The 14131-nt window shown below is 43.8% G+C and overlaps 1 protein-coding gene across 4 annotated transcripts in view; it reads left to right on the top strand.

Annotated features, from left to right (window-relative positions):
* The first annotated feature begins 1224 nt into the window (after positions 1-1224).
* Plekhh2 (pleckstrin homology, MyTH4 and FERM domain containing H2) overlaps positions 1225-14131 on the top strand; it is a 103862-nt gene continuing 90955 nt past the window's right edge. For 2 of the 4 annotated variants that reach the window (XM_059248583.1, XM_059248578.1), the window contains exons 1-2: positions 1522-1746; positions 10589-10718. In XM_059248583.1, the coding sequence (XP_059104566.1) occupies positions 10596-10718 (123 nt within the window). In that variant the 5' untranslated portion in view covers positions 1522-1746; positions 10589-10595. Of the gene's footprint in view, positions 1245-1521; positions 1747-10588; positions 10719-14131 lie in introns of those variants that run through there. The other 2 variants (XM_059248579.1, XM_059248581.1) reach the window with 2 other exon arrangements.

The following is a 14131-nucleotide window of genomic DNA, read 5'->3' as shown; positions in this document are numbered from 1 at the left end:
CTGATGCTTTCTTGCTGGTCTTTTATTTGTTTTCATTTATTGCTCTCCCTCTGAGGAACTTTGCAAATCTTCATCATTTTAGTGTTTTTTGTTTTTTGTTTTTTCCTACATAAGGTTGGCTTTTTCTTTTGTAAAGAGATTGAAATGGGAAAAGCCGTCTGATGCTTCTATTAGTTTACTGTGTATCAAAGAGTAATTTGTCTGACCTAGTTTTGTGACCTGGGGAAGGTCTAATATCCAGAATTTGTCCCTCCCCTACCCCTCCCTTCCTCCTCCCCTCCTGTTCCCTCTCCTCCTCTCCCAAGACCGGCCTCTCTAGGCCCCAGCTGGGGATGTGAAATCCAACCAGATGGATGATCATCCATGTGCTCATGCAAGATGCTTTGTGCGATAGGCTGAGAAGGCAGCAAAGAAGAACGCAGCAGATCTTAGCTTTCAAACGCTCGCTGGCTGATGGTCGCAGCAGGGGAAGGTCAGGAAAATGTGTGCATGCCGAGAGCGGCAAAAACTGGATGTGCTGAAGGCAAAAACAAGGGCAGAGGTTTCTGCTACCTGGGGCGACAGGGACCTTCAGGAGGAGACTTGCGCTGGTCTGAGAGGATAGACAGGATTTTTAAAGAAGGGAGGGGCAGGAAACAGCGTGTCATCCTTCCCAGCTGGAGTCTTCAGAATGGGGACGTGGACCACGGTCGCCTGAGGTGTGAAGAACAGCTGTGTAAACTAAACTTGCACAAGTAGGTGGGAGCTTTGCAGGCCTGCACATGGAATTTGTTCTCGACTGTTTAAGCATCAGGAAGACAGTAAAGGCCTTCGGCAAATTGCACACCTACTCTAGTCCCTGGGTAGAAAGAGGAAGGGTTGGCAAAAAGAGAGAGAGTTCAGGCCGAGAGACCACACAAGAGGTTGGTACACAGGTACAATCGAGGCAAAGGGAATGGGAAAGAAGTGACTAAACGCTACAACAGGCCTTGAAGTCTAGGTATGGGGAAGGCGGTGGAAACACCTCTTGGGCCAGACCTTACTCTGAGGGGCACCGGGAGGAGCCAAAGTTATAAACACCTCCTCCAGTGACGACAGGTGGTCGGCTCCGGCCTCCGATTAGCTACTCCGGCCGCCAATCCCGGAGGAGGCGGCGCCGTCCCGGCCGCTCGGGGCTCCGAGTGTGGCCGGCGCGGGCTGGGAGCCGGAGAAGCCGGCGGAGCCGGGTAGCAGGCGAGGCCGGGACATCGGGCGCCGCCGCAGAGGTAGGCAGGTGGGCAGGGCGCGGGATCCGGTGGCCTCGGGGACGCTGCCCTCGGGGACCGAGCCTCCGGGGTCCCTCACGCCGGGGACCACGCCGTCCCGGATCGCCGGCGAGGCAGGGGGCAGCGGGACCGGCGGAGCGGACGGGGATGCAACGCAGGACGCCGCCGTGCGCCCCGGGCTGGGCCTGGGTCCCGAGTCGCCAGCACGAGCCGGCTGGGGGCGGCACTACGTACTCCGGGCTCCTGTGACGTTCTGTTAGAAAAGCCGGGCCCGGGCTTGTGGCACCGCGGGGGGCTTGTGGCACCGCGGGGAGTCGTCGAGCGGGCGCGCTGCGGGGCAGCCCCGCGTCCCCCGCGCATCGTGGGTCCCATCGACGATGCTGTAGGTTCGGCCTGAGCTTCTGGAGAGCGGGGCTGTGAAGGGACATCGGGGACCGAAGTTCTCCAGCTTTCCGTTTTTAACACCTCCACTTGCCTGACTGCCCGACGCCAGTGTCCTAAGGTGACATACCCTGAAACGAACACACACACCCGCCCCCACCGAGAAGTTGAGACGTTTTGTTTTCCAAAAACTCTCCTAGTGCCGGGCTACCTGCAGGTCACTGGCTTCTTTGTGAAGGCTCCAGTCTTTGCAAGCCTAGACCTCAGGACGATGCGTGTGTCCCGGAGGAGTGTGTGAGCAAGCAACAGGCTGGCTGTTCTGGGCAGTGTCGAGGACCGGCAGGCGTGGCCCAAGTGGGGTTAGGTGGTGGTAAGGTTCTCTAAACAAGGCGTCCTTCAGTCTAGTTAAGAAAGACAGCTTTACTGCTTTAGGGGGAAAACGACACAGCTCACAGCCCAAACTGTTCCTAGAGACTGTGAGGGGTTTACGGGGTTTCTCCAAATTTCATCAGCATGAGCCTAGGTAGCAGTGTCCTTCTTCTTACGTCCCTCTCTCTCCCTCTCTCCTCCTTTTAACGTCCTCCTCCTTGTTAGGATTTGGAAAAGAAACAGGAAGTCAGAGATTCAGAGAAAAGAGCACTCACTCCACAACTGTAAACAGTTTATTTTGTCAGTAAATTATTTCCTAAGTCACTGGAGGTCTTTGGAAAACCTCTGCTTTTTCCTGCCCCCTGCAGAGAAGGTAGATCCTCTCAGAATTCAAAACTTAGGACATTTTTAGAAGTGGATTATAGCCCCCAAAGCTGTCCCGTTCTGTCCCCACGGACGATGAAACTTCAGAATTAGCGTTCTTAGCTACTCAGGGTGGTACTTTCGTATGTCAGCTGCCGGCTACCCAGTCACAGGATTTCAGAGGACACGCGTCTAGACCTGGGCCATCACAAAACCAATCTGCAGTTTTGAGTTTCTTTTATTATGACAATTACTGGGGACTGAACACGCCAAATGCATGTTTGATAATAAAGCTTTTGTACCTATAACTACTACAACTAAAGAAAAATAGATGTATTCAACTTTTAATTTTCTTATTTCATTTTCATAGCGAAGTTCTAGGTAAGAGGTATGTACCATACTTTTCCTAGTTGAGGTTAACAGTTCCTGCTCTATTATTTGAGTTGCTGGTGAGATTCCTGGCAGGGATAACTACTCATAATGAATGGTTAAATCGGCAAATGTGGTCTTAGTATATACCCATTCTTTCCTTTGTTTGTGTATGAACCTTTTAATTGAGATACAATTCACAAACCGTAAAATTGTACTTTTGAAACTGTATAGCTCAGGGGATTTGGGTATAAGGTTGTGCACTTATCACCACCACCTAATTCTAGAATATTTTCTTCAACCCCACCCCCCTAAAAAACTCTAGGCCTTTTAGTAGTCGGTCTCCATTGCCATCCCTTCACAATCCTTGGCAACCTTTGACCTGTTTTCTGTCCTTTTGATTTATCTGTTCTGGACATTTCATAGGACATATGACCTGGAGTTGTGGACCGTAGGATAACTTTAAACATATGAGGAACTGTTTGACTATTTACAAAGCAGTTTCGACATTTTTATAGTACCAGCGTATGCAGGAGTTCCAATGACTGTACAGTTTCATCAGTTCTTATTAATCCACGTTCTTTCCTTCCTTCCTTCCTTCCCCTTCCTTCCTTCCTTCCTTCCTTCCTTCCTTCCTTCCTTCCTTTCTGAGACAGGGTTTCTCTTTGTAGCTTTGGAGCCTTTTCTGGAACTCACTCTGCAGACCAGGCTGGACTCGAACTCACAGAGATCCTCCTGTCTCTGCCTCCCGAGTGCTGGGATTAAAGGCGCGCGCCACCACCGCCCGGCCATATTCTTTTTCATTTCATTATATTGAGCTAATTTGGGGAGAAGTGGAATGTCATCACAATTTTGATATTTCACTTTTTGATTTTTTTTTCTTGTAGTTAATGATGCTGAGAACTTTTTGTGTGCTTATGGACCATTTATATATTTTCTTTGGAGATGTATCCATTCTTTGTGTGTGTGTGTGTGTGTGTGTGTGTGTGTGTGTGTGTGTATTTGTACTTGTTAGCTTTCTATTTTTGTGATAATTACCATGACCAAAAACAACTTGGGGAGGAAAGGGTTTATTTCAGATTACAGTTAATAGTCCATCATGAAGATAAGTCTGGGCAGGAACTCAAGCAGGGCAGGAACTTGGGGGGCAAGAGCTATAGCAGAGACCATGGAGGGGTGCTGCTTACTGGCTTTCTCATGCCATGCTCAGCCTGCTTTCTTATACAGTTCAGGAACTGCCCAGAGGTGGCACAGCTCCATATGGCTGGGCACACAGGTTTTTGTCAGGCAGACGCGAACCACATCACTGTTACACTACAACCTTTCCTCTCTTGCTCATGTCAGCCATTAATAAAGACTGCCCTACAGACTTGTCTACAGGCAGTCTGGATGGAGACATTTTTCTCCATTGAGGTTCCAGATAACTCTAGCTTCTGTCAACTTGACCAAAAAACAAAAGAAAAACCAACTAAAATAATTGACGCCTTGTCAACTTGTCATCACTATTAAACCATAACCTTTCCTATCTTGTTGTCCCCAAGATGCCACGTTAATAATAATATGACAATACAAAACACTCCAACTTTTAAAAGTCTCACAGTCTTTAAAAACGTCAACACTTAAAACTCCAAAATCTCTTTAAAATATTCAAAGTCTCTCCAAAAAATCCAAAGTCTTTTAACTGTGGGTACCTGTAAAATAAAAATATATACATATACTGTCTTACTCCAAAAGGGAAGAATTAGAGCAGAGTCACATTCAACTCAAACAAAACCAAAGGCCAACTGTGTAAAGCTCAGCGTCAGGCGTGGCACCCCTGATCTTCTGGCCACCCAAGGGCTCCAGTGGCTCCACCTCTGTGGTTCTGCCGTTCATAACACATGAAGCACGTCTCATGGGTTGAGGGCAGCTCCACTCCACAGCTGCTGCTGTTCCGTGGTGGTTGCCCCTTACTACTGGTATCTCAAATATTCTGCTGCAATTTAGGCAGCAGCTTCACCAATAGCCTAGGCTCTCTTCAGGGACTCTGACCCTGCTATGTGGTGCCAAGCCTCAAATGGTCTCCATGAACACTTCAGTCTTGGGGCTTCTACCTTCAGCAGTGACCTCTGCTGGCCTCTCACAGGGCCAAGGGTCAGCTGCTCTCCATGACCCCCTCCAAGCCTTCAAAAACCAATACCAACTGGGAGACTCTTACACGTTACCAAGTTTGGATGCCAACATGAGTTGTAGCCTTGGCTTTCTCTGGACCACAGCTTCTGTGTGCTGCCTTGAGGAAATATTCCCAGGAAATTTTACCTCAGTAGTACTGATCTCTTAATCACTGATAATTTCTCGGTTCCCGCTAACCACCATTGACTGTCCAAGTAAAGCGAAGGTTTCACTTTAGTGGTTCTTGTATTTTCTTAACCACAGTTGATTCTTCAGCCCCAGCTGCTCAGATTCTTAATCCAAAGTTTTGAACGACCCCAACAGAATCTTTAAGGTACTCTCAAACTTCCTTCTGGAACTTCACAAGCTAGACCTCCTCTGTCTTTACTACTCTTAACATTCTTATCGTTCATGCTCCCTACAACAGCTCCCTGAGCTCCGAGTGCTCAATGGCTTTTCCAGCCTAAAGTTCCAGACTCCTTCCACGATCCTTGAAAAACAACATGGCCAGGTCGGTCTTAGCAACAGTCCACACACTAGGACAAATCTCTGTCTTAGGGTTTGTTTCTGTCGCTGTGCTAAAACACCATGGCCAAAAGCATCTTGGGGAGGAAAGGGTTTGGTTCAGCTTCCAACTCTCAGATCACACACTCATCTTTGGGGAAGTCAGGGCAGGAACCCAAGGCAGGAGCCTGAAGGTTCTGAAAAAGAGACCCTTGAGGAATTCTGCTTACCAGCTTGCTCCTCATGGCTTGCCCAGCCTGGTTTCTTATACAGCTCTGGACCCCTTGCCCCAGGGGTGGTCCTGCCCTACCCCTATGGCTTGGGCCCACCCCTGTCAATCAGCAATCCAGAAAATACCCTATAAACTTGCCTGTAGACAATCTGAGGGAAGCATTTTCTCATTTGAGGGCTTACATGACCAGCACTTTGCCAAGTAAGCCTTCATTTCAGTCCCTAATTCTAAATTAGACTGTCCTTTTTTGTTTTTTCTTTTTCTTCTTCCTTCCTTCCTTCCTTCCTTCCTTCCTTCCTTCCTTCCTTCCTTCCTTCCTTTCTCTTTCTTTCTCTCTTTCTTTTTTTCTTTTTTGGTTTTTGTTTTTTTGTTTTTTCGAGACAGGGCTTCTCTGTGTATCTTTGGCTGTCCTGGAACTTGCTCTGTAGCCCAGGCTGGCCTTGAACTCACAGAGATCCACCCGCCGCCTCTGCCTCCCGAGTGCTGGGATTAAAGGCGGGTGCCACCACTGCCTAGCTTTTGTTTTGTTTTCAAGATAGGGTCTCAGTATGTAGCCCTTGGCTGTCTTGGAACTCACTTTGTAGACAAGGCTGGCCTCAAACACAGAGAGATCCTCCTGCCTCTGCCTCCTGAGTGCTAGGATACATCAAGCCTGGCAGGTTGTCTTTTTTTTATCGAGTTGTTTGAATCATTTACATATTCTGGACACAAGTCTTTCAAATCTTTTCCTACCTTTTTGTAGGCCGTTACAAGTTCTTCATAGCGCATCAAGAGCAGTGGTTCTCAATCTGTGGGTTGAGACCCCTGGGGGGGGGTGTCACACATCAGATATCCTGCATATCAGATACTTATATTACTATTCGTAGCAGTAGCAAAATTACAGTTATGAAGAAGCAACGTAATAATTATATGGTTGGGGGTCACCACAACCTGAGGAACTGTTTTTTTTTTTTGTTGTTGTTTTTTGTTTTTCGAGACAGGGTTTCTCTATGTAGCTTTGCGCCTTTCCTGGAACTCACTTGGTAGCCCAGGCTGGCCTCGAACTCACAGAGATCCGCCTGGCTCTGCCTCCCGAGTGCTGGGATTAAAGGCGTGCGCCACCACCGCCCGGCAACCTGAGGAACTGTATTAAAGGGTCGCAGCATTAGGAAGGCTGAGGACCACTGCCTTAGGGTTCATAATTCCTAAATTTTGATGAGGTTTCATTTATCTGTTTTCTGATTTTTAGAGCTTTGGGTTACATTCAGGCCTTTGATACATCTCATGCTAATTTGTGTGTCTGGGCTGAGGGAGGGTACTACATTCATTCTTCTGCATGTGGATATCCACTTGTACCTCATCATTTGTTAAAAGTACTATTACCTTCCCTGGTGAATGGTCTTGGTAGTCTTGCCAAAAATGAATTGATTGTCAACACGAGGTTGTATTTCTGGGCTCAGCCTTACTCTGCTGATGTCTCTCTTCATTCCTCTATCTTGGGTACTGTAGCTTTGTAGTGAGCTTGGAAGTTTGAATATGTGACTCCTTAAGCTTTATCAGGATTGCTTGGTTATCCTTGGTCCCTTAAAATTTCTCGGTGAGTTTTAGGATCAATTTACCAATTTCCGGAAAGAAAAAAGAAAATCAGTTGGAATAGTCACAGTTATTGCATTGCTAACCCATTTGCAAGCCTCGTCACCTGCACAGATTGCAGACCGTGAACAGGCCACGTCTTCATTTATTTAGGCTTAATGTCTTTCCTTGATGATGTATTGTTTTCAAAGTATGAATTCTCGTTTTGTTAAGCATATTCCTAAGTGTTTCAGTCATTGTCATGCTATCCTAAATGGAATAGTTTATTAATTTTGGAGTTTTTTTTTTTTTTTTTTTTTTTTGAGCTGAAGATCGAACCCAGGGCCTTGTGCTTGCTAGGCAAGCGCTCTACCACTGAGCTAAATCCTCAACCCCTGGGGTTTTTCTTCTAGTGTATAGAACTTGATTTTTGCATATTGATATTGTTTCCTGAAACCTTACTTACTAGTTCTAATAGGTTATGTGTGTGTGTATGTGTGTGTGCATTTTTCTTAGAATTTTCTATGTACACGATCATATCCTCTGCAAATAGTTTTACTTCCTTTCTAAATTTAGAAACTTTTAATTCTATTCTTGCCTTGGCTACATCTCATAATGTAGTGCAGAAGTCGTAAGAGCAGACATCTTTGTCTTTTGTTGGTTTTGAGGGGAAGCATTCAGACACCGAGTGTGTATGTTGCCTGCTTTTAGAGCTGTCCCTTACCAGGGTGAAGGACTTCCTTTTATTGCTGATGTGTTGAATGCCTTTCTTATGTAGAGATGCTGCGTTTTGTCAAACTTTTTGTGTTGTTGAAATGATCTTTTTTTTAATCCTTTATTCTATTTATATGACACATTGCCTTGATCTTTTTTTCATTTGTTGGAAAGCATTTATGTGCTATTTATAAAACTATAGGCTAGGAGTGTACGTTATTGGCAAAGCATTTGTTTCATATACAGAGTCCAGATCCCAACCAATCAAAGTAAAGAAGGTGAATACCTTTTACACTGGGACATAAATGTTATTCTAACCATAGAGGAAAACTTACCCAACATAAAATAGATTATATTGCTTGAGATAGAACAATGTCTATATTTTTCTGCATAGTTGTTTGAATGGTTTAAGAATTAAGAATGTCATCAAGTAGTGGTGACTCATGCCTTTAATTCCAGTACTCGGGAGGCAGAGGTGAGTTTGAGGCCAGCCTGATCTACAGAGTGAGTTCCACGACAGCCAGAGCTCTTACAGAGAAAACCAGTCTCAAAACAACAACAACAACAAAACAAGACAACAACAAAAAGAATTAAGAATGTCTATTTTATTAGTTTTTAAAAATTTTAAAAATTCTTTTAAAATAAGAAATATTTTATCTGTATTTTCTTTCCCTATATTCCCTCTAAAGCTAATAGAAATGCTAAGTAACAGTAGAGTGGAGTTTGTGATACCGAGATGAAATACTAATAGTAAATGTTAATACGGTAACTGAAAATGTTCATAAAGCTAATATTAAAAAAAAAAAAACAACCACAACAGCAAAACCCAGAAATAAGTAGGGTCAGGCTTCTATAAAAACAGGAGAATTCTTGCCAGCTCTTCCATAATGTTTCTGGTGTCTGTGGCCAGGATGTAGGGGTGTCTGAAAGGTGTGCAGTGCTTAGGGGTGATTGTAACAAAATATTGTTGCCTTTGGAGAACAATTCTTTTGTATTCATTTATTTCTAAATTACGGAGTGATGATTCCAGTATTGAAGTGAAAACTGTCTTAAGCACAAGACACGTATTTTTGTGTTTAAGGAAAAGGGAATCTTTAGTAGCTTGCTGAGTTTGTGTTTGGTTGCTTGTTTCCTTTTGAGACGGTCTAACTATGTAGTCTTGGCTGACCTGGAACCTGGAACTTCTGTGTCGCCCAGGAGGGCCTTGAGTGTACCATAATCTCCCTTCCTCAACCTGCCAAGCGCTAGGATCGTGGAGGAAGCTTGTAGCTTGCAGTTTTTAAAAACTGGCATATGTTTAAGGAACGGGATACATTACAGTAAATTTTGGGGGGAAATTTGTTGTATTTTTTCCCTTTTCCTTTCCTTCCTTCCTTCCTTCCTTCCTTCCTTCCTTCCTTCCTTCCTTCCTTCTTTCTTTCTTTCTTTCTTTCTTTCTTCCCCCAGAAAACAAAAGAATACTATTATGCACTTCAACAGCTGAATCTTTGGAGTTCTGAGAATTTATTATCTTTGGAGTTCTGAGAATTTATTCTCTTTTTTGTTCTCCTACACTGGGGCCTGGCTCCTTCGGGAAATCCATTCCTAACACCGATTTCATCAATTCATGGCAAAGGTCATTCAAGAATACAATAGGCCAACAGACCATTAATAAACATTTAAAACTACTTTCAGGAATCCCAGAGCCGGAAGTGGCCATGCTTCTGAAATCAAGTAGCCCTGTAGACTTTCAAGACAGCCTCCCTGACCTGGAGCCGCCTGCTCTACAGCGAAGCTTCCCCCGCCATTAACCTCCTGCAAAGGGGCGGTTAGTGTCATAGAAAACACTGAGTCTGGATTTACTAAATTGTAGATGACATCACATTTCATCTTTATCTGTTTTCTCTTCTTTTTTTTTTTTTTTTTTTTTTTTTTTTTTTTTTTTTTTTTTTTTCGTTTTTCGAGACAGGGTTTCTCTGTGTAGCTTTGCGCCTTTCCTGGAACTCACTTGGTAGCCCAGGCTGGCCTCGAACTCACAGAGATCCGCCTGGCTCTGCCTCCCAAGTGCTGGGATTAAAGGCGTGCGCCACCACCGCCCGGCTTGTTTTCTCTTCTTACCCCAAATGAAAACGTACTTGTCAGGCTTCTAGTGACTTCCCTGGTTAAATAAGCCAGAGGTTTTTTGGCTTGAGAGACTTAGCCTGGACCCAGACAAATCCAAAGTGATACCAAGTCATCGTTTTAGTGCAAATCTTTAGCACAGGCCCGGTATTTCCATAGGTTATTAGATCATATTACTGGCACATTGTGGTATGTCTGTACATCTGTGAGTGTGAATTTTGAGTGGATAGGCTTTTGAAGTCCTACCTGTCGGGAACAATTAAAAATACAACAGTCTCTCTGGGCTGTACTATCGTGTGGTTCAAAGTTCTATTGGAAGCAGCCTTATTTCATTTATTCCTCATAGCATGTCCACGAAGCTTGTGATTGTTAGCGTCTGACTTTCTTTTAGCATGGGTAAACTGAGGCAGAAAACAAAGCAGCTGGGTATGGCTTCCAGCCCTGGTTTCTTGTCTGTCATTTAAGTTCTACGCACTGTGGCAAGTGCTGGCCTTATCTTAGAATTTAAAACTTGTCTGTGGATGGCATTCAGTTGTCCACTGAGACGTTCCTTACGTTGCCTTCAGTGCCAATGTGTGCGTTGTTTGACCGCCTGCTTTCTCTCTTCTAGAAGAAACATGGCAGAGCTCTCGGAGTTAGAAGGACCAGTCGATTGGAAGGAGCGATGCGTAGCTCTGGAGTCCCAGCTCATGAAGTTTCGAGTTCAGGCAAGCAAGATCCGCGAGCTCTTAGCAGAGAAAGTAAGCTCCTCGCCCAATCTTCCGCGACTGTCAGTTGCTGGATCCCTGTTTCACATATATTAAGTAATCCCATTACTCCCGGGAGTCAAACATTTCAAAAATAATGAATATAGTTTAACTTTCTTTTTATGAAGTATTTGAAGCTACATTTGACATGTTCTTTCACCAAATATGGGACAAAAAAAAAAAAAAAGCTTTTATTTGTGAGCATTAGTGGAGTTTGGGAATATTACATGTTGGATGAATACAGAGTTCATTCATTCCAGAGAGAAAGCTATAATTTATTTGACTTACTAAAGGAATTTAATAGCATTTTCATCTGCTCTCTGTTGAAGGATATAGTTTTTAAGCCAGGTATGGTGCCACAGGTTTGTAATCCCAGCACTGAGGCCAGAGGACCACAAACTTAAGGCCAGCCTGAATTACACAGCAAGACCCTGTCTCAATAAAACACAACAAACAAAAAATCGTTTTCAAGTAATTATAGAACTCTCTACTGATAGTTAAATGTGTTTATAATACATTTGAAAGTATGTACCTGCTTAGAATTTCTACTGATTATATGTTCCAAAATTATCATTTGGGCTAGAATTGAGTTCAGTATAGTCCGTCTTCTATTGATAGTTCTAGTAATGTAATTATAATTTTGTCACAGGAAACATATAGATATAGATATATCTCACAGTTACAAAACTCACAGTAAACAAAACAGCCCTTGTCTCTGGTTCCTGGGAACTTGGATTCTGGACTTTGCCATCTGATATAATATCCTATTAGTGTCCTTTCTAATACTATGATGAATACCATGACCAAAAGGAACTTGGGGAGGAAAGGGTTTACTTGGCTTGGATCCCAGTCCACGGCTGAGGGAAGTCAGGGCAGGAACTCCAGCAGAAGCAGAGGCAGGAACCAGAGAAGAATGCCACGTACTGGGTTGCCTTCAGGCTCATGGTCAGTCAGCTGCCTTTCCCAGGACTGCCTGCCCAGGGTGACCGCGCCCACAGTTACCTTTGGCCCCTACATTAATCAAAAAGCGTGAAAATGCCCCCCACAGACATGCCCACAGGCCAGTCTGCAGGAGACAATGCCTCTCTTGAGATTCCCTCTTCTCAGACATGTCTGGGTTTGTGCCAAGTTGACAAAAGCAAATTGGCATGGATACCTACGTGCCACTTGTGACTGTGGCACATTCGACTGGGCTAGTTCAAACTGAAGTAGGTTGCAAATGTAAAACACAATCCCGGGGATCAAAAATTTCCTATGAAAAGATAAAACAGTTCAGCTTGACGCAAGCTAGAGTCAGCAGAGTGGAAGGAGCCTCCGCTGAGGAAATGCCTCCATGAGATCCAGCTATAAGGCATTTTCTCATTTAGTGATCAAGAGGGGGAGGGGCAAACCCATGATGGGTGGAGCCATCCTTGGGCTGGTGGTCCTGGGTTCTATAAGAAAGCAGGCTGAGCAAGCCATGGGGGAACAAGCCAGTAAGCAGTACGCCTCCATGGCCTCTGCATCAGCTCCTGCCTCCAGGATCCTGCCCTGTGTGACTTCAGTGATGAACAGCAATGTGGAAGTGTAAGGCAAATTAATTCTTTCCTCCCCAACTTGCTTTCTGGTCGTGGTATTTTGTCATAGCAACAGAAACTTAACTATGACAGTGTGTCAACAGTATTTTGAATATTGAGTTAAATGAGCAATATTATATAATTCTTGTTGCTTTTTTTATTGTATGTTCTAGAGAATTTAAAGTCAACACGAGGTTCTCATATTTCTAGAAAGTGTTATCTAGACAGACAGATGAGTGATATTGCTAGTAACTGGCCAGAAGAATTTACAGGTGTTCTTTTGGGATGGAAACGGGTACATGTGTCATTTCTCCATAAAAGCCTTACATCTTTCTTTCCTGTTGGCCAAGAATCCCTTTGAAGTGTCCTAATAAAATCCAGGAAAACATCGTTTTGTGTGAGCCTTCATGTATCCCATCCTTAGCTTCTTTTAAGTGGAGAGACTAAAGTGACCCTGTTCACCCTGCTTCACAGATGACCAGGGGCCAGGCTCTGTGGAATGAGGTCTCCTTATTAAAGTGGCCTGTTTGTTCATTTTAGGATAAAGATTAAAGCGTGGAAAGATTCCACTTTGAATAGCTATAGCTAAGGGAAGCTTAACTCAAAGCTAAGTCTCGTCCATGGGCTGTTATTTTTTTCCCCTTTCAATATAAAAATCATTTCTCATATTGAAAGGTGATTTATATAGTATTTTCTATGACCTCAATGACCAAGACACTGATTTTTATATAGTTACATCAGCATTTCCTTGTGAATAACCTACGTGGACACTTCATCGTTGTTACCTCTGCTTTTTTGATTATTATCTGTATGCTATTGTATTTACTCTTTTTTCAGTGAATGAGTATTAAAAGGAGAATTTTTTTTTTTTTTTTTGATTCAGAGTTTCTCTGTGTAGCTTTGCACCGTTCCTGGAACTCACTCTGTAGACCAAGCTGGCCTTGAACTCACAGAGATCCACCTGGCTCTGCCTCCCGCGTGCTGGGATTAAAGGCGTGTGCCACCACCACCCGGCTAAAAGGAGAATTTTTTTAAGTCTAATTTATAACTCTGGTTTTAGGCCTTTAGAAGATCTAAGAGGTGGAGTCAGTCAGATGTATTTTACATGCTGGAAACCGACTTTGTGTGCCAATTACTCATGGTTTCCTAGTAAATACTCTCAACACTGGAATGAGAGTAAAGACATTCACAGTGTTTTTTGTTACATTCCGCTATGAAGTATTTTTCTCAGGTTTGAAAAATTTCTTTGGTATCCACCTACGCTTTAATGAAAATGCCAAATATTTATTGACTTCTCATGTGTTAAATATTTTATAGGTATAATGTACTAAATTCATCTAACAACTTATGAAGTTAAAAATTTTGTCTCAATTTTATGAATTAGGAAACTGATGCTTAATATCGCCAGTATGTATCCTAAGTAATTTATATATTTAATCTTCCCAATAATTTTTATGAGGCAAATACTAGTATTTTCTATGTTGACACAAAGGGATAATTAGGTACCAGAAGTTACTTAGCTTGCACGAGTTCATACCAAAAAGAAAGTGATGGGGGACAACATTTAAATCCAGACTTTCTGTCTCTGAAGCCTAAGGTGATTTGTCTGTTGTCCCCATGTTGCTCCTGTGGTCTGTCTGTCCACTCTTCTGTTCTGTCTTCTGTTCCACCATGCCTCAGAGAAACGCGTCACCGTGTGTTCGTCATATATATGTTTGCAGCAATAACCACTTATGTAACAGCACATATTTTTCAAAGCAAGCCCTGCTGCATTGATGGTATGTGCCAGACTGAGTCAAATGTTGCATTCCTGAGACGGTCAGGTCCCACCTCCAGCTTTGGCTTTGTGCT

Source organism: Peromyscus eremicus, chromosome 22 (genome assembly GCF_949786415.1).
Source record: "Peromyscus eremicus chromosome 22, PerEre_H2_v1, whole genome shotgun sequence".
NCBI classification, from domain to species: domain Eukaryota; kingdom Metazoa; phylum Chordata; class Mammalia; order Rodentia; family Cricetidae; genus Peromyscus; species Peromyscus eremicus.
This window is presented reverse-complemented; position numbering and strand designations above follow the sequence as displayed.